Source organism: Mustelus asterias, chromosome 5 (assembly GCF_964213995.1).
Source record: "Mustelus asterias chromosome 5, sMusAst1.hap1.1, whole genome shotgun sequence".
Taxonomy (NCBI): domain Eukaryota; kingdom Metazoa; phylum Chordata; class Chondrichthyes; order Carcharhiniformes; family Triakidae; genus Mustelus; species Mustelus asterias.
Window position 1 is genome coordinate 24,695,771 of NC_135805.1, and position 18,040 is coordinate 24,713,810.

At 55.9% G+C, this 18,040-nt stretch overlaps 1 protein-coding gene across 2 annotated transcripts in view; it reads left to right on the top strand.

The window, feature by feature from the left end:
- The window catches only part of anapc1 (anaphase promoting complex subunit 1), a 248,134-nt gene that overhangs the window by 13,411 nt on the left and 216,683 nt on the right, over window positions 1-18,040 (top strand). For both annotated transcript variants that reach the window (XM_078212275.1, XM_078212276.1), the window contains exons 2-6: window positions 5,796-6,032; window positions 9,928-10,089; window positions 13,181-13,232; window positions 15,481-15,581; window positions 16,775-16,857. In XM_078212275.1, the coding sequence (XP_078068401.1) occupies window positions 5,820-6,032; window positions 9,928-10,089; window positions 13,181-13,232; window positions 15,481-15,581; window positions 16,775-16,857 (611 nt within the window). In that variant the 5' untranslated portion in view covers window positions 5,796-5,819. The remainder of the gene's footprint in view (window positions 1-5,795; window positions 6,033-9,927; window positions 10,090-13,180; window positions 13,233-15,480; window positions 15,582-16,774; window positions 16,858-18,040) is intronic.

The following is an 18,040-nucleotide window of genomic DNA, read 5'->3' on the forward strand; positions in this document are numbered from 1 at the left end:
GGCCCCCCTCTCCATGCCCCCCGGCCCCCCTCTCCATGCCCCCCGGCCCCCCCTCTCCATGCCCCCCGGCCCCCCTCTCCATGCCCCCCAGCCCCCCTCTCCATGCACCCCGCCCCCCTCTCCATGCCCCCCGCCCCCCCTCTCCATGCCCCCCGCCCCCCCTCTCCATGCCCCCCGCCCCCCCTCTCCATGCCCCCCGCCCCCCCTCTCCATGCCCCCCGCCCCCCCTCTCCATGCCCCCCGCCCCCCCTCTCCATGCCCCCCGCCCCCCCTCTCCATGCCCCCCGCCCCCCCTCTCCATGCCCCCCGCCCCCCCTCTCCATGCCCCCCGCCCCCCCTCTCCATGCCCCCCGCCCCCCCTCTCCATGCCCCCCGCCCCCCCTCTCCATGCCCCCCCGCCCCCCCTCTCCATGCCCCCCGCCCCCCCTCTCCATGCCCCCCGCCCCCCCTCTCCATGCCCCCCGCCCCCCCTCTCCATGCCCCCCGCCCCCCCTCTCCATGCCCCCCGCCCCCCCTCTCCATGCCCCCCTCCCCCCCTCTCCATGCCCCCCGCCCCCCCTCTCCATGCCCCCCGCCCCCCCTCTCCATGCCCCCCGCCCCCCCTCTCCATGCCCCCCGCCCCCCCTCTCCATGCCCCCCGCCCCCCCTCTCCATGCCCCCCGCCCCCCCTCTCCATGCCCCCCGCCCCCCCTCTCCATGCCCCCCGCCCCCCCTCTCCATGCCCCCCGCCCCCCCTCTCCCATGCCCCCCACCCCCCCTCTCCATGCCCCCCGCCCCCCCTCTCCATGCCCCCTGCCCCCCCTCTCCTTGCCCCCGCCCCCCCTCTCCATGCCCCCCGCCCCCCCTCTCCATGCCCCCCGCCCCCCTCTCCATGCCCCCCGTCTCCATGCCCCCCGCCCCCCCTCTCCATGCCCCCCGCCCCCCCTCTCCATGCCCCCCGCCCCCCCCTCTCCATGCCCCCCGCCCCCCCTCTCCATGCCCCCCGCCCCCCCTCTCCATGCCCCCCGCCCCCCCTCTCCATGCCCCCCGCCCCCCCTCTCCATGCCCCCCGCCCCCCCCTCTCCATGCCCCCCTCCCCCCCTCTCCATGCCCCCCTCCCCCCCTCTCCATGCCCCCCGCCCCCCCTCTCCATGCCCCCGCCCCCCCTCTCCATGCCCCCCGCCCCCCTCTCCATGCCCCCCGCCCCCCCTCTCCATGCCCCCCGCCCCCCCTCTCCATGCCCCCCGCCCCCCCATGCCCCCCGCCCCCCCTCTCATGCCCCCCGCCCCCCCTCCCATGCCCCCCGCCCCCCCTCTCCATGCCCCCCGCCCCCCCTCCTCCATGCCCCCCGCCCCCCTCTCCATGCCCCCCGCCCCCCCCTCTCCATGCCCCCCTCCCCCCCTCTCCATGCCCCCCTCCCCCCTCTCCATGCCCCCCGCCCCCCCTCTCCATGCCCCCGCCCCCCCTCTCCATGCCCCCCGCCCCCCCTCTCCATGCCCCCCGCCCCCCCTCTCCATGCCCCCCGCCCCCCTCTCCATGCCCCCCGCCCCCCCTCTCCATGCCCCCCGCCCCCCTCTCCATGCCCCCGCCCCCCCTCTCCATGCCCCCCGCCCCCCCTCTCCATGCCCCCCGCCCCCCCTCTCCATGCCCCCCGCCCCCCCCTCCATGCCCCCCCGCCCCCCCTCTCAATGCCCCCCGCCCCCCCTCTCAATGCCCCCGCCCCCCCTCTCCATGCCCCCGCCCCCCCTCTCCATGCCCCCGCCCCCCCTCTCCATGCCCCCCGCCCCCCCTCTCCATGCCCCCCGCCTTCCCCTTATCCATGCCCCCCGCCCCCTCTCCATGCCCCCCGCCCCCTCTCCATGCCCCCGCCCCCCCTCTCCATGCCCCCCCCCATCCTCTCCATGCCCCCGCCCCCCCTCTCCATGCCCCCCCCATGCCCACCTCCCCCCCATGCCCCCTCCCCATGCCCCCCTCCCACTCCGTGTTCTCTCCCTCCGCGAGCCCCCCCACTACCTTCTCCCTCGCACCCCACCTGCTGCTGTCTCCCTCGTGCCCCTCACGCCCTCCTCCACCGCCCTCTCCCTCGCCCCCCCAACCGCCCTCTCCCTCCCCCCCCACCGCCCTCTCCCTCCCCCCCCCACCGCCCTCTCCCTCCCCCCCCCACCGCCCTCTCCCTCGCCCCCCCACCGCCCTCACCCTCGCCCCCCCCACCGCCCTCTCCCTCGCCACCCCCCCACCGCCCTCTCCCTCGCCCCCCCCACCGCCCTCTCCCTCGCCCCCCCAACGCCCTCTCCCTCGCCCCCCCCACCGCCCCCTCCCTAGTCCCCCCCACCGCCCCCTCCCTTGTCCCCCCCCACCGCCCCCTCCCTTGTCCCCCCCACCGCCCCCTCCCTTGTCCCCCCCACCGCCCCTCCCTTGTCCCCCCCACCGCCCCCTCCCTTGTCCCCCCCACCGCCCCCTCCCTTGTCCCCCCACCGCCCCCTCCCTTGTCCCCCCCACCGCCCCCTCCCTTGTCCCCCCCACCGCCCCCTCCCTTGTCCCCCCCACCGCCCCCTCCCTTGTCCCCCCCACCGCCCCCTCCCTTGTCCCCCCACCGCCCCCTCCCTTGTCCCCCCCACCGCCCCCTCCCTTGTCCCCCCACCGCCCCCTCCCTTGTCCCCCCCACCGCCCCCTCCCTTGTCCCCCCACCGCCCCCTCCCTTGTCCCCCCCACCGCCCCCTCCCTTGTCCCCCCCACCGCCCCCTCCCTTGTCCCCCCCACCGCCCCCTCCCTTGTCCCCCCCACCGCCCCCTCCCTTGTCCCCCCACCGCCCCCTCCCTTGTCCCCCGCCACCGCCCCCTCCCTTGTCCCCCCCACCGCCCCCTCCCTTGTCCCCCCCACCGCCCCCTCCCTTGTCCCCCCCACCGCCCCCTCCCTTGTCCCCCCCACCGCCCCCTCCCTTGTCCCCCCCACCGCCCCCTCCCTTGTCCCCCCCACCGCCCCCTCCCTTGTCCCCCCCACCGCCCCCTCCCTTGTCCCCCCACCGCCCCCTCCCTTGTCCCCCCCACCGCCCCCTCCCTTGTCCCCCCCACCGCCCCCTCCCTTGTCCCCCCCACCGCCCCCTCCCTTGTCCCCCCACCGCCCCCTCCCTTGTCCCCCCCACCGCCCCCTCCCTTGTCCCCCCCACCGCCCCCTCCCTTGTCCCCACACCCCCTCGCCCGCCCTCCCTTGTCCCCCCCACCGCCCCCTCCCTTGTCCCCCCCACCGCCCCCTCCCTTGTCCCCCCACCGCCCCCTCCCTTGTCCCCCCCACCGCCCCCTCCCTTGTCCCCCCCACCGCCCCCTCCCTTGTCCCCCCCACCGCCCCCTCCCTTGTCCCCCCCACCGCCCCCTCCCTTGTCCCCCCACCGCCCCCTCCCTTGTCCCCCCCACCGCCCCCTCCCTTGTCCCCCCACCGCCCCCTCCCTTGTCCCCCCCACCGCCCCCTCCCTTGTCCCCCCCACCGCCCCCTCCCTTGTCCCCCGCCTCCCACCGCCCCCTCCCTTGTCCCCCCCACCGCCCCCTCCCTTGTCCCCCCCACCGCCCCCTCCCTTGTCCCCCCCACCGCCCCCTCCCTTGTCCCCCCCACCGCCCCCTCCCTTGTCCCCCCCACCGCCCCCTCCCTTGTCCCCCCCACCGCCCCCTCCCTTGTCCCCCCCACCGCCCCCTCCCTTGTCCCCCCCACCCTTGTCCCCTGCCCCGCCTCCCTTGTCCCCCCACCGCCCCCTCCCTTGTCCCCCCCACCGCCCCCTCCCTTGTCCCCCCCACCGCCCCCTCCCTTGTCCCCCCCACCGCCCCCTCCCTTGTCCCCCCACCGCCCCCTCCCTTGTCCCCCCCACCGCCCCCTCCCTTGTCCCCCCCACCGCCCCCTCCCTTGTCCCCCCCACCGCCCCCTCCCTTGTCCCCCCCACCGCCCCCTCCCTTGTCCCCCCCACCGCCCCCTCCCTTGTCCCCCCCACCGCCCCCTCCCTTGTCCCCCCCACCGCCCCCTCCCTTGTCCCCCCCACCGCCCCCTCCCTTGTCCCCCCCACCGCCCCCTCCCTTGTCCCCCCCACCGCCCCCTCCCTTGTCCCCCCCACCGCCCCCTCCCTTGTCCCCCCCACCGCCCCCTCCCTTGTCCCCCCCACCGCCCCCTCCCTTGTCCCCCCCACCGCCCCCTCCCTTGTCCCCCCCACCGCCCCCTCCCTTGTCCCCCCACCGCCCCCTCCCTTGTCCCCCCCACCGCCCCCTCCCTTGTCCCCCCCACCGCCCCCTCCCTTGTCCCCCCCACCGCCCCCTCCCTTGTCCCCCCACCGCCCCCTCCCTTGTCCCCCCCACCGCCCCCTCCCTTGTCACCCCCACCGCCCCCTCCCTTGTCACCCCCACCGCCCCTCCTGTCACCCCCACCGCCCCCTCCCTTGTCACCCCCACCGCCCCCTCCCTTGTCACCCCCACCGCCCCCTCCCTTGTCACCCCCACCGCCCCCTCCCTTGTCACCCCCACCGCCCCTCCCTTGTCCACCCCCACCGCCCCCTCCCTTGTCCCCCCCACCGCCCCTACCTTGTCCCCCCCACCGCCCCCTCCCTTGTCCCCCCCTCTGTCACCGCCCCCTCCCTTGTCCCCCCCACCGCCCCCTCCCTTGTCCCCCCCACCGCCCCCTCCCTTGTCCCCCAGCCCACCGCCCCCTCCCTTGTCCCCCCCACCGCCCCCACCCTTGTCCCCCCCACCGCCCCCTCCCTTGTCCCCCCACCGCCCCCTCCCTTGTCCCCCCCACCGCCCCCTCCCTTGTCCCCCACCGCCCCCTCCCTTGTCACCCCCACCGCCCCCTCCCTTGTCACCCCCACCGCCCCCTCCCTTGTCACCCCCACCGCCCCCTCCCTTGTCACCCCCACCGCCCCCTCCCTTGTCACCCCCACCGCCCCCTCCCTTGTCACCCCCACCGCCCCCTCCCTTGTCACCCCCCACCGCCCCCTCCCTTGTCCCCCCCACCGCCCCCTCCCTTGTCCCCCCACCGCCCCCTCCCTTGTCCCCCCCACCGCCCCCTCCCTTGTCCCCCCCACCGCCCCTCCCTTGTCCCCCCCACCGCCCCCTCCCTTGTCCCCCCCACCGCCCCCTCCCTTGTGCCCCCCACCGCCCCCTCCCTTGTCCCCCCCACCGCCCCCTCCCTTGTCCCCCCACCGCCCCCTCCCTTGTCCCCCCCACCGCCCCCTCCCTTGTCCCCCCCACCGCCCCCTCCCTTGTCCCCCCCACCGCCCCTTCCCTTGTCCCCCCCACCGCCCCTTCCCTTGTCCCCCCCCACCGCCCCCTCCCTTGTCCCCCCCACCGCCCCCTCCCTTGTCCCCCCCACCGCCCCCCCCTTATCCCCCCCACCGTCCCCCCCACTGCCCCCCCTATCCCCCCCACCGTCCCCCCCACTGCCCCCTCCCTTGTTCCCCCCCCCACCGCCCTCTCCCTTGTCCCCCCCACCGCCCCCTCCCTTGTCCCCCCCCACCGCCCCCTCCCTTGTCCCCCCCACCGCCCCCTCCCTTGTCCCCCCCCCACCGCCCCCCCCCTTATCCCCCCCACCGTCCCCCCCACTGCCCCCTCTCTCGTCCCCCCCACCGCCCCCTCTCTCGTCCCCCCCACCGTCCCCTCCCTTGCTCCCTCTGAGTCTTCTCCCTTGCCCGCTTCCACCATCCCCAGTTCTCGCACCCCCAAAACTCAACTTTCCTCCTCTTCCCATGCCTCCTTTTCCCTCTCCCTCCATATCCTGCTCCCTCAGCTGAGCTGGTTTGATATCTGCGGGGAGCACACTTTGAATTGTCGCTTTTCTTCGAGCAGAAATAATGCTGATATCTGGAACCCATGTCGGACGTCTATGAAGAGAGGGTAACGATGATTGCAGCAGGGGAAATGCAGGAGTTTGTTCCTTTTGGCCGTGACCACTGCAGGCGCCACCCTAATGCCACCAACCTTCAGCTTCGCCAGCTGCAGCCTGCCTCAGAACTGTGGTCCTCCGATGGCGATGCGGGATTGGTGGGATCACTGAGGGAAGTTACGATCCATGAAAAACAGAAGGTACCGGATTGGAAGCCTTGTTATAATAATGAGTCCCTAAAATGAAAGCAAAACATCTTGGATGGTACGGTGACACAGTGGTTAACGCTGCTGCCTCACAGCACCAGGGACCCGGGTTCAATTCCCAGCTTGGGTCACTGTCTGTGCGGAGTTTACGCATTCTCCCCGTGTCTGCATGGGTTTCGTCCGGGTGCTCCGGTTTCCTCCCACAGTCCGAAAGACGTGCTGGTTAGGTGCATTGGCCATGCTAAATTCTCCCTCAGTGTACTCGAATGGGTGCCAGAGTGTGACGACCACGGGATTTTCACAGTAACTTCATTGCAGTGTTCATGTAAATCTACTTGTGACACTAATAAAATAAACTTCAAATGAAAAAAATGAACTTTAAACTTTATATCGCATTGTTCGCAACCTCAGTGTTCCCAAGCACATTCTGGCCAATGCAGTCCCATTTGCCATGTCGCAATAGCGGGGCCAGCTGGCACACAGCAAGATCTCACAATAGTGCCATGGGGAAAGATGACTGTTTCAGTGACATTGGTTGAAGAATAAGTATAGACTCGAACATCAGGGAGAACTCTCCTGCTCTTCTCAGATTGGGGGATCTTTTGTGTGCACGTGGGACCCTGGACGGTTCAGCACCTGCTCAGTGCTGTGCTGAAAGTACCCTGTCGATTCTGTGCACAATTCTCTGGACTTGAACTCACAATTTTCTGACTCTGAAGCAGGTGTGCCACCATGGCTGAGTGCATTGAGGTTTCAATGCAACTGGGATGATCCTAGGGAGGAACTTTGGAAAACTATGATGCCTTGGCTGGAGCAGGGAAATCCGAGGGGGGGGGATTCCAAATTTTGAAAAGATACCAAAAAGTTGACCACATATATAGGGGTGTGGGCCTGGCTGGGATAGTTGCCTGTGCAGACTCGATGGGCCGAATGGCCTCCTTCTGCTCTGTAGGGATTCTATGATTCTATATCCTCCTCGTACTTCTCTCATTTATCTAGCTGGGTGAGAATGCGCAAGTCTGGTTCATTCTTATCTATCCAGATAAAGCCAGACAATCATGTGATGGCTTCTATTCCTGCCCCTGCACGGTTACCTTTGATTTGATTTATTATTGTCACATGTATTAGTATACAGTGGAAAGTATTGTTTCTTGCGCACTATACAGACAAAGCATACCGTTCATAGAGAAGGAAGGGAGAGAGTGCAGAATGTGGTGTTACAGTCAGAGCTAGGGTGTAGAGAAAGATCAACTTAATGCGAGGTAGGTCCATTCAAAAGTCTGATAGCAGCAGGGAAGAAGCTGTCCTTGAGTCGGTTGGTACATGCCCTCAGACTTTTCTCGATGGAAGAAGGTGGAAGAGAGCATGTCTGGGGTGCGTGGGGTCTTTAATTATGCTGGCTGCTTTGCCGAGGCAGCAGGGAGTGTAGACAGAGTCAATGGATGGGAGGATGCTTTGCATGAGGGCTTCATTCACGACTCTTTGTAGTTCCTTGCGGTCTTGGGCAGAGCAGGAGCCATACTAAGCTGTGATACAACCAGAAAGAATGCTTTCCAAGGTGCTTTTGTAAAAGTTGGTGAGAGTTGTAGCTGACATGCCAAATTTCCTTCGTCTTCTGAGAAAGTAAAGGCATTGGAGGGCTTTCTTAACTATAGTGTTGGCTTAGGGGGACCAGGACAGGTTGTTGGCGATCTGGACACATAAAAACTTGAAGCTCTCAACCCCTTCTACTTCGTCCCCGTTGATGTAGACAGAGGCATGTTCTCCTTTACGCTTCCTGAAGTCGATGACAATCTCCTTCGTTTTGTTGACATTGAGGGAGAGATTATTGTCGTTGCACTAGTCTAGTGTCTCCTGATTACCTCTCTTTGGCCCCCTGCTATTTCTCATCTACATGTTGCCCTTTGATGACAATATCTGAAGACACAACGTCATGCTCCACATGTACGCTGACGGCAGCCAGCTTTAGGTCATCACCCCCTCTCTGGATCCTTCCACCGTCGCTAAATCATCAGACTGCTTTCTTGGCATACAGGCCCGGCTGAGCAGGATTTTTCACTAGTGGGAAGAACGAGGCTGTTGTTTTTGATCCTCACCACTAACTCCGCTCCCCAGTTACCAACTCCAACCCTCTCTCTGGGAACTGTCTGAGGCTAAACTAGGCTGTTTACAGTTTTGATGTCATATTCGTTCTCCCCGTATCTGCGTGGGTTTCCTCCGGGTGCTCCGGTTTCCTCCCACAGTCCAAAGATGTGCGGGTTAGGTGGATTGGCCATGATAAATTGACCCTTAGTGTCAGGAGGATTAGCAGGGTAAAAATGTGTGGTTACAGGAATAGGACCTGGACGGGATTGTTGTCGGTGCAGACTCGATGGGCTGAATGGCCTCCTTCTGCACTGTAGGGATTCTATGACCATGAGCTGACGTTTTTTATCACATGTTACTTTTACCTCTGCCTCAGCTCTCAACCGCTGCTGAAGCTGTCATCCGTCCCTTTGCTACCTCAAGACTCGACTATTTTAACACTCCTCACTTTCATTGTCTTCCATCTTCCACCCTTATCTGCCCTCAACTCATCCAAACTGTGCTGCTTGCTTCCTAACTTGTGCCGAGCCCAGTTTATGCATCACCCCTGTGCTTTACTGATTTGATGCTGATAAAAATCACCTTCATTTTCAGATCATTCTCCCCCTCCCCCTCCCCCTCCTACAGTCTTAAACTTGGGAAATTATGGGGAACAGATGTGAAAGTGGAGGTGAGGCCACAATCAGATCAGCCTTTGTAATGTCCTAACTACGTTAGGGGGTTGTGTGTTTTAACAAAAAGAAAAGAACGTGGTTTGCCCACATAGAGTCAACTGACAACAATGGGTTTATTGAAGAGCTGCTCTTTGCACTGCACAGAGTACAAACCGAAAGTAAAACAGCAGCTTCTGCAAGCACCCTAATATATCATCAAATCATGTGACCAGCTCTTCAAGCAACCTGCAACCCTTTTAAATATATAGTAGCCGTCATCTTATTGAATGAATGGTGGAGCAGACATTAATGGACTGAGTGGCCTACTCCAGCTCCTTCCTAATTCTTATTATCCTATGTCTGCCATCGTGTTTTGCCTGTTGCACATTGATATTTTAGCTGCTCCATCATTGGCAGCCGTTAACCTATTCTAGATCTAGAATTCCCTCCTAAACCCTTTCTCCCCTCTTGAACACTCTCCCCTCCTTTGAGATGATCCCGAAAACCTATCTCTTTGACCAAGCTTTTGGTTTTCTGTCGTGATATCTCCCATCCATTGACTCTGTCTACACTTCCTGCTGCCTCGGAAAAGCAGCCAGCATAATTAAGGACCCCACGCACCCCGGATATTCTCTCTTCCACCTTCTTCCTTCGGGAAAAAGACACAAAAGTCTGAGATCATGTACCAACCGACTCATGAATAACTTCTTCCCTGCTGCCATCAGACTTCTGAATGGACCTATCTCGCATTAAGTTGATCTTTCTCTACACCCTCTCCTTTCCTTCTCCACTATCTACTCTATGAATAGTATGTTTTACCAACAGACTAATGAATAGACCTATCTTGTAGTAAGTTGATCTTTCTCTACACCCTAGCTATGACTGTAACACTACATTCTGCACCCTCTCCTCTATGAACGGTATGCTTTGTCTGTATAGCGCGCAAGAAACAATACTTTTCACTGTATACTGATATATGTGACAAATCAAATTAATATTTAAATTTTAAAATCTCCTGAAGTCTTAATTGTGTAAAAATCACATGACTGTAATCCATAGCCTTACCAGTTTGCTTCAGAAATGCTGAAAGGGGAAATTGACTTTTACTGTGAGTTTGATTCTGAAGACTGATGCTACTTATCTCATTGCAGGAAAGTTGGCGTCTAAGGAAAGGCTCTTGTGATATTGGTGAAGAGCTGGACTATGATGAGGAGCTGTATGTGACTGGAAACATGGTTATCTGGAGCAGAGGGAGTAAAAGCCATGCTTCTTCAGTTTATAAGGCCTTCACAGTGGACAGCCCAGTCCTGCAGGCAAGACAATGATTTACCACATATTCACTAACCCCAGCTGACATAACCTTACATTGAAATGTGTGTTTGCTTTCTGGTCACATTGGAAAAGGTCCCATCGCTCTATATTGTCATTTACAAGCCAGGTAATGTCCACTTGTAGATTTGAAATGCTGGAGGAAACTGTTCCATTGGTATCTCTTTGCAGAAATAGGATTGTGCAAAAGGCGTCCTCTTTAGGCTCATTTTCCTGAAATGTTCTCACATTAAAATGTGCATACTGCTGCTGCAGGTATATAGTTTGAGTTTATCTGCGTTGTAATGCTGTGGTTCATGGTTTTGCAGTACTTGCATGACCATTATTCAGCTTCCTGCCACAGTCTGAAAGACGTGCTGGTTGGGTGCATTGGCCGTGCTAAATTCTCCCTCAGTGTACCCGAACAGGCACTGGACTGTGGCAACTAGGGGATTTTCACAGTAACTTCATTGCAGTGTTAATATAAGCCTTACTTGTGACACTAATACATAAACTATAAAACTTTCCAAATATCAGTTCCAACTAACACATTTAAATGTGGAACTCACTACCACAAGGAATTCTTCAGACCAAATGTGTTTCGGGGAAAGCTCGATAAGCACGATGGGGAAAGGAAGAGAAGGCTATGTTGACAGGGTTAGTCGGAAAGGGGGCTGTGAGGAGCTCAAACACAACATGTCAGGTTGAATGGCCTGTTTATGTCCTGCACAATTTGTGTAAAGGGTGGGGGGTAGCATTAGAATAATCGCTGGCATCACATTTGGTGCAGCTTTTGACATTTTGACCATACTGATGTTTTTCCTTCAGCCTGAACATTCATTTTTGTTGCTTCATCTTCAGAACTCTGAAAGGGCAACACATTGGCACAATGGTTAGCACTGCTACCTCACAGTGCCAGGGATGCGGGTTTGATTCCTGTCTTGGGTCACTGTCTGTGCGGAGTCTGCACGTTCTCCCCGTGTCAGATGGGTTTCCTCCGGGTGCTCTGGTTTCCTCCTACAGTCCAAAAGACGTGCAGGTTAGGTGCATTGGACATGCTAAATTCTCCCTCAGTGTACCCGAACAGGTGCCAGAGTGTGGCGACTAGGGGACTTTCACAGTAACTTCACTGCAGTGTTAATGTAAGCCTACTTGTGACAATAATAAATAAACGTTAAACTTTAAGAACTCTGGTAATCTTTCTGTTTCATTGGCCAATGGCATCTCCAGTGGCTCATTTCAATCTTGCCGTGAAGATGTGTTCTGCATTTGATATCTACCCACTCCATCACCGTCTGCAGGTGTGATATGTACCATATCCAGGAGGCAGCGCAGCAAGCTTATCTCTACCGTAGCTCTCTCTTGTGTCAGAGAAGAGCATATTATCAGAATGTGCGGCACTTCCTAGTTCCACTCCCGCTCTCCCCCTCCAGAATTGGAGGTAAGTAGTCGCGTCTCGGTTGCTGCTGCAATGCATCCTGGAAATCCTCGCCGAACAACAGACCATCTCCAACAAGAGAGACTCTAACCATCAATCTTTGACATTCAATGGCATTACCATTGGTGAATTTTTAAAAATTCATTTGTGGGATTTGGGTGTCGCTGGCCGGCCAGCATTTATTGCCCATCTCTAGTTGCCCTTGAGAAGGTGGTGGTGAGCTGCCTTCTTGAATCGCTGCAGTCCTCGTGTTGTGGGTTGACCCAGAATGCCGTTAGGGAGGGAATTCCAAAATTTTGACCCAGCAACTGCGAAGGACTGATGATATATTTCCAAGTCAGGATGGTGAGTGACTTGGAGGGGAGCTTGCAGGAGTGGTGCTCCCATGTGTCTACTGCCCTTGTCCTTCTAGATGGAAGTGGTCGTGGGTTTGGAAGGTGCTGTCTAAGGATCTTTGGTGAATTGCTGCAGTGCATCTTGTAGATAGTACACACTGCTGCTACTGAGCGTCGGTGGTGGAGGGATTGAATGTTTGTAACTGTGGTGCCAATCAAGTGGGCTGCTTTGTCCAGGATGGTGTCAAACTTCTTGAATGTTGTTGGAGCTGCACCCATCCAGGCAAGTGGGGAGTATTCCATCCGGGGTGCGTGGGGTCCTTGATTATGCTGGCTGCTTTTCCGAGGCAGTGGGAAGTTTAGACACAGTCAGTGGATGGGAGGCTGGTTTGCATGATGTTCGTTCCCAACTCTCTAGTTTTTTGGAGGGCATGGCTCTCTCATCAATGGTGTGAGCAATCAGCACGCACCTCACTTCACTTGCCCTTGCTTTACGTGCGTAATACTTCAGTCATGTCAGGAGAAAAACAAAACATGGACGGAAATCAAAGGAATGTGCCAACCCTGAGCATGGGTAATGGTCAACAGAATGTCTCATGAACCCAGATGGACCACATGTGGCTCCCGGGCCGCAGGCTGCCCACCGCTGAGGTAGACCATTTGACAGTGAGGTGAATATGCAGTTCATCTAGTTTATGACTTAACAGTTATCCATATAACTATTAGCAGGGACAAAACACCGGCTATCTGCATTCTGGGCCACTGGTCCACCAGCCTCTAACGTTGCTTTTGACCACCCCATCTCCCACTCCACCAACCATAGAATCCCTACACTGCAGAAGGAGACTATTTGGCCCATCGAGTCTGTACCGACCACAATCCCACCCAGGGCACTATTCTCATAATCCCACACATTTACCCTGCGAATCCCCCTGACACTAGGGTCAATTTAGCATGGCCAATCAACCTAACCCGCACATCTTTGAAGTGTGGGAGGAAACCGGAGCACCCGGAGGAAACCCACGCAGACACTGGGAGAATGTGCAAACTCCACACAGACAGTCACCCGAGGCGGGAATTGAACCCGGGTCCCTGGCGCTGTAAGTCAGCAGTGCTAACCACTGTGCCACCGTGCTGCTCTGCGTGCATTGCCACAGAAGATGGATTTGTAGTGTATCACAAGTGTCACTTATAGTTCTATATATAACATGTTTATTCTGAACTAACTGATGCGGATTTCAAAGTAAGCTAATTGGGGGAAACCCAAAACTTAGTCATGAACAGTTAACCAACAGTATGTATTTTTTTGCCTTTGGTTTTCAGGCGCTGTGGTGTGATTTCAACATTCCACAGGACAAGACTGAATGTGCGGAAGGTAAATTTTCACTCAAAATTATCAGAGGCCAAAAGCCTTCATTTTTATTTTGCAATTCTGTTTGAAAGGAACGAAAAAGTGATAATTTCTTGCTCATTTCCAACCTTCTGGTGCATTTGTTCAGAGTAAATTAGAGATTGGGCATGTTTCTAATAATTAGCTGTTGTGGGAGTAATGGTTTTAAATGACTGGGCTGACTTCCATCTTCCAATACGTTCAATAACTTTGTTCTCACAACATGTTGTGCTTCTATTCAAGTTTTAAGTTTGTTTATTAGTGTCACAAGTAGGCTTACGTTAACACTGCAATGAAGTTACTGTGAAAATCCCCGTGTTCCCCACATTCTGGTGCATGTGTTCAATCTGAATATCTGTGAAGTTAGTGACCAGAAATAGATCCTGTATCTCTGGCGAAATCTCCTTGCTATTTCAGGCTTCAGAGTGGCTTCTCATTTTAAGTTTCCCGAGATTTTACTCTATTCATTCTCGAGACATGGGCGTCTCTTCATTTTATTGCCCATTCCTAATTGTCTGCGAGGAAGCAAACGGCCTCTCTGCGTCTCCACCTCCCTCCTTTCTCACGGGTTCCTTAAAACCTGCCTCTCCCACCGGGTGTTTGGCCACTATCAATTATGTTTAGTGCTTCTCCTTGTGAAGCAGCTCAGGATGTTTTGTTATGTTACAGGAGCTATGTAAATGCAAGTTGTTGTTACATAGAAACTAGAAGCAGGAGTAGGCCATTTGGCCCTCCGAGCCTTCCCCGCCATTCATTTTGATCATGGTTGATCATCAAATTCAATATCCTGAACCCCTCTTTCCCCCCCCATATCCCTTCATCCCTTTAGCCCCAAGAGCTATATCTAAATTACACAACGTTTTGGCCTCAGCTACTTTCTGTAGTCGTGAATTCCATACATTCACCACCCTCTGGGTGAAGAAATTTCTCCCCACCACAGTTCTCAAAGGTTTACCACTTATCTTCAAACTATGACCCCTAATTCTAACTCCCCGCCTCCTCATTGGGAACATTCTTTCTGAATCTACCCTGTCCAAAACCTTGTTGGAATTTTATAATTTGTAGAATTTATAGAATTTGTTGGGCCTAAGCAGTTGACCCTGGACTAGGATCGCTGATCACCTTGTTATTCTGAATGGAGAAGCTTTCTCTGCATCAGAGTGAATCTGCATAGTAAGAGGCTCAGAATGGCTTGGGTCTGTAAAACCTTTTTTCCAGATCGATATGGAGGGGAGTACTTTGAAAGGAAAAATACAGCCTCTTGGCTTGTTCCTTTATCTCTTTATGTTGAGATATTCCTGATCTCCATTCACTGATGGTTTCAGGAAGGGGTCTGGAGTTCTTTCTGCTTGGTTGCAGATAGCCTGTAATTCAATGCTTCGTGAGTCCGGTGGCCTTAGCTGGTCTAGCAGACTGTCTGTTTGGGGAGCTTACTTGGCTATGGCTGTACCTTTCCCCTTGCTTAAATATCCTAAATCCTTGCCCCAGACAACCTATATTTAACCAAATTTCACCAAATTCAATTTCAATTCACCAAATATCCTTAAACAGCACCTTCCAAACCCATGACCACTTCCATCTAGAAGGACATGGGCAGCAGATACATGGGAACATCACCACTTGCAAGCTCCCCTCCAAGCCACTCACCACCCTGACTTGGAAATATATCACCGTTCCTTCGCAGTCGCTGGGTCAAAATCCTGGAATTCCCTCCCTAATGGCATTGTGTGTTAACCCACAGCACATGGACTGCAGCGATTCAAGAAAGTAGCTCACCACCACCTACTCAAGGGCAACTAGCGATGGGCAATAAATGGCAGCCACGCCCATGTCCCACGAATGAATAAAAAAAACATTTCCCAGTCCTGGGTAAGCAGACCGTCTCTCTCCAGGGAGTGTGTGGGGATACATGGAAACAGTCCTTATGTAGATTGTTTGGGAGTCTCTGTAACTTGGTTTTGGCCTCCTGTCATACAGCGAGCAGGCCAAGCAAAACATTTATTCATTCACGGCGTGCGGGGGTTAAGGCCAGTCCTTAATCGCCCTTGAGAAGGTTGAAGAGAGCCACCGCATTGAGCTGTTGCAGTCCATATTCATCATAACTGTGCTTGTAATAACATTGTTGTGGTAATGGTTAAAGTTGCTCTTGTGACTTTTGTGCATGATTGCCATTGCCGCGGAACTGTTTTGCTCTGTTGACGTACGAACTATGATCAAGCTCTTGCTCTTTCAGCTCAAGAGAAGACGGAGAAGTGTGTGTGTATTGTACAGAGATCCTGTGTGAATGTGCACACGGTTGACGGGAAGGACTACGTTGCCCCATTACCTTTCCAGGTGATCGCTTCTGTTCTTAAACATTTTCTGGCCTCGACCAGCCTCGCTAATTATCAGCTAACCGGTCGTTCAACCTCATTGCATGATGTCTCTGACTGTAGCATCCAGCTCGATGTCAACAGTGACTGTTCCAACTCAGATAGCAAGCTGATTGTGGATAGAACTGGAGCCATGTCTTGAGCTAAGTCACTTACAAGCTTTTATTCACAGAGACAGACATTTGCTGGAATTCTACTGCCCTGCCCGCCACAGAATCGGAACGGGCGAGGGGCGGACAATGGAAATGTCCGTTACCTCAAGCGGAATTTTCCAGTCTCACTCGAGCGAGGCCATAAAATCCCGCCCACTATATGTTGTACAGCTCCAACCCAACAACCACAGGTTGAGCCTGATCTTACATATAGAGTATAGGTGAGTCCCCAGTTAATTCACACGACCAGACTACAATTCGACACCCAATTACTGTACAACTAATCGTGACTGCACTTTGAAGTAATTTTGTTTTTAAATGAGATATTTCGAGGCATTGAGTGAAATAATTTTAAAAGCTTTATGATTTTAAATTCTTTCTCTCTTAAATGACTAGGCTGGAAGGAAATGGCAGTGAAATTTGCCACGTTCAGACCATCTCATCAAGGGTGGCACGTTGGCACAGTGGTGAGCACTGCTGCCTCACAGCTCCAGGGACCCGGGTTTTATTCCCGGCCTCGGGTCACTGTCTGTGTGGAGTTTGCACATTCTCCCCATTTCTGCGTGGGTTTACTCCACGTGCTCTGGTTTCCTCCCACGCTCCAAAGATCTGCGGGTTAGGTGCATTAGCCATGCTAAATTGCCCCTTAGTGTTCTAATATTGCCTAGGTTAGAGGGATTGGTTTAACATTTATTTATTAGTGTCACAAGTCAGCTTACATTAACACTGCAATGACGTTACTGTGAAAATTCCCTTCGCAGGGTAAATACGTGGGATACGGGGATAGGGCCTGGGTGGGATTGTTGTCGGTGCAGGATTGATGGGCTGAATGGTCTCCTCCTGCACTGTAGGGTTTCTATGATTTCAAGAAAAGAAATTTGCTTTAGTTTTGTACATGTTGATTCATGGTTCGATGCTCTTGAAGCGAGCTGGGTCAAAAACCTGGTTTAAAGTATGCTCTGTAAGTGAGTTATTTAAATAGTATTTTCCTATCTCCTTTTAGGTTGCAGATGTTTGGGCGACCAAATATGGGTTAATTTTTGAGCGTAATAATCCTGTACAAGAAGTACCTTTAAGTCCTCTGAGGTAGGCAATTGAACGAATGCACTCATACCCGAAATTAATTCTGTTGAAGTTGTTCTTGTAAGTTCGCCACTCTTGTTGTTTGACTTTGTTCTGTTTTCATAAGATAGACATTGATGCAGAAGGACCTGTCATCCTATTTGACCTCATTTTTGCAGAATGCCAATACTGCCGCTGTACCGTTCCTTTTAGTTAGTTTTTTTTATTAATTCATGGGACGTGGGTATCACTGGCTGGCCAGCATTTATTACCCATCCCCAGTTGCCCAAGGGTAGTTGAGAGTCAACCACATTGCTGTGGCTCCGGAGTCACATTTAAGCCAGACCAGGTAAGGATGGCAGATTTCCTTCCCTAAAGGACATTAGTGAACGAGCTGGGTTTTTCCGACAATCGGCAATGGTTTCATGGTCATCGGTAGATTCTTCATTCCAGATTTTTTAAATTGAATTTAAATTCCACCATCTGCCATGGCGAGATTCGAACCCGGGTCCCCAGAACATTAGCTGAGTTTCTTGATCAATAGTCTCGTGATAATACCACTAGGCCATCACCTCCCCTCGAAGTTGGAAGGTGCAGTCTTAATTTGGACTCTTGTTTGATGATATCCGTGCTGTGGCCATTGAGTTTGGGGAAGGGTGTGTGAGGAAGGGCAGTGGCTATATTTATGGTATGGAAGAAGTTTCTCAGTCAACTTTGTTATGATCTGCTCTGTTCACAAGCCCAAAACAACTGATCTGTGCAAGGGAACCAAACTGACAATTCAAGTCTGGTTTGTGATTCAAATTTTATTTACTGCACTCACCTCCAGTTGCTTATTTTACTTTCTAATGGACTACATTATGCGATCCGGTTTAATACAAAGCTGACTTATAAATTTATGATGTGGAGATGCCGGTGTTGGACTGGGTTGGGCACTGTAAGAAGTCTCTCAACGCCAGGTTTAAGTCCAACAGGTTTATTTGAAATCACGAGCTTTCGGAGCGCTGCTCCTTCATCAGGTGATCACTCACCTGATGAAGGGGCAGTGCTCCGAAAGCTCGTGATTCCAAATAAACCTGTTGCAATGAATTTTCTAAGATTACAAAAATATTAAATTTATTTCCATGTAATTTGTAAAAATGATCCTAGACCAAAACAAACCTCAAAGTGCATCAGTGATTCTTATAAAATGAATAATCTATATGTT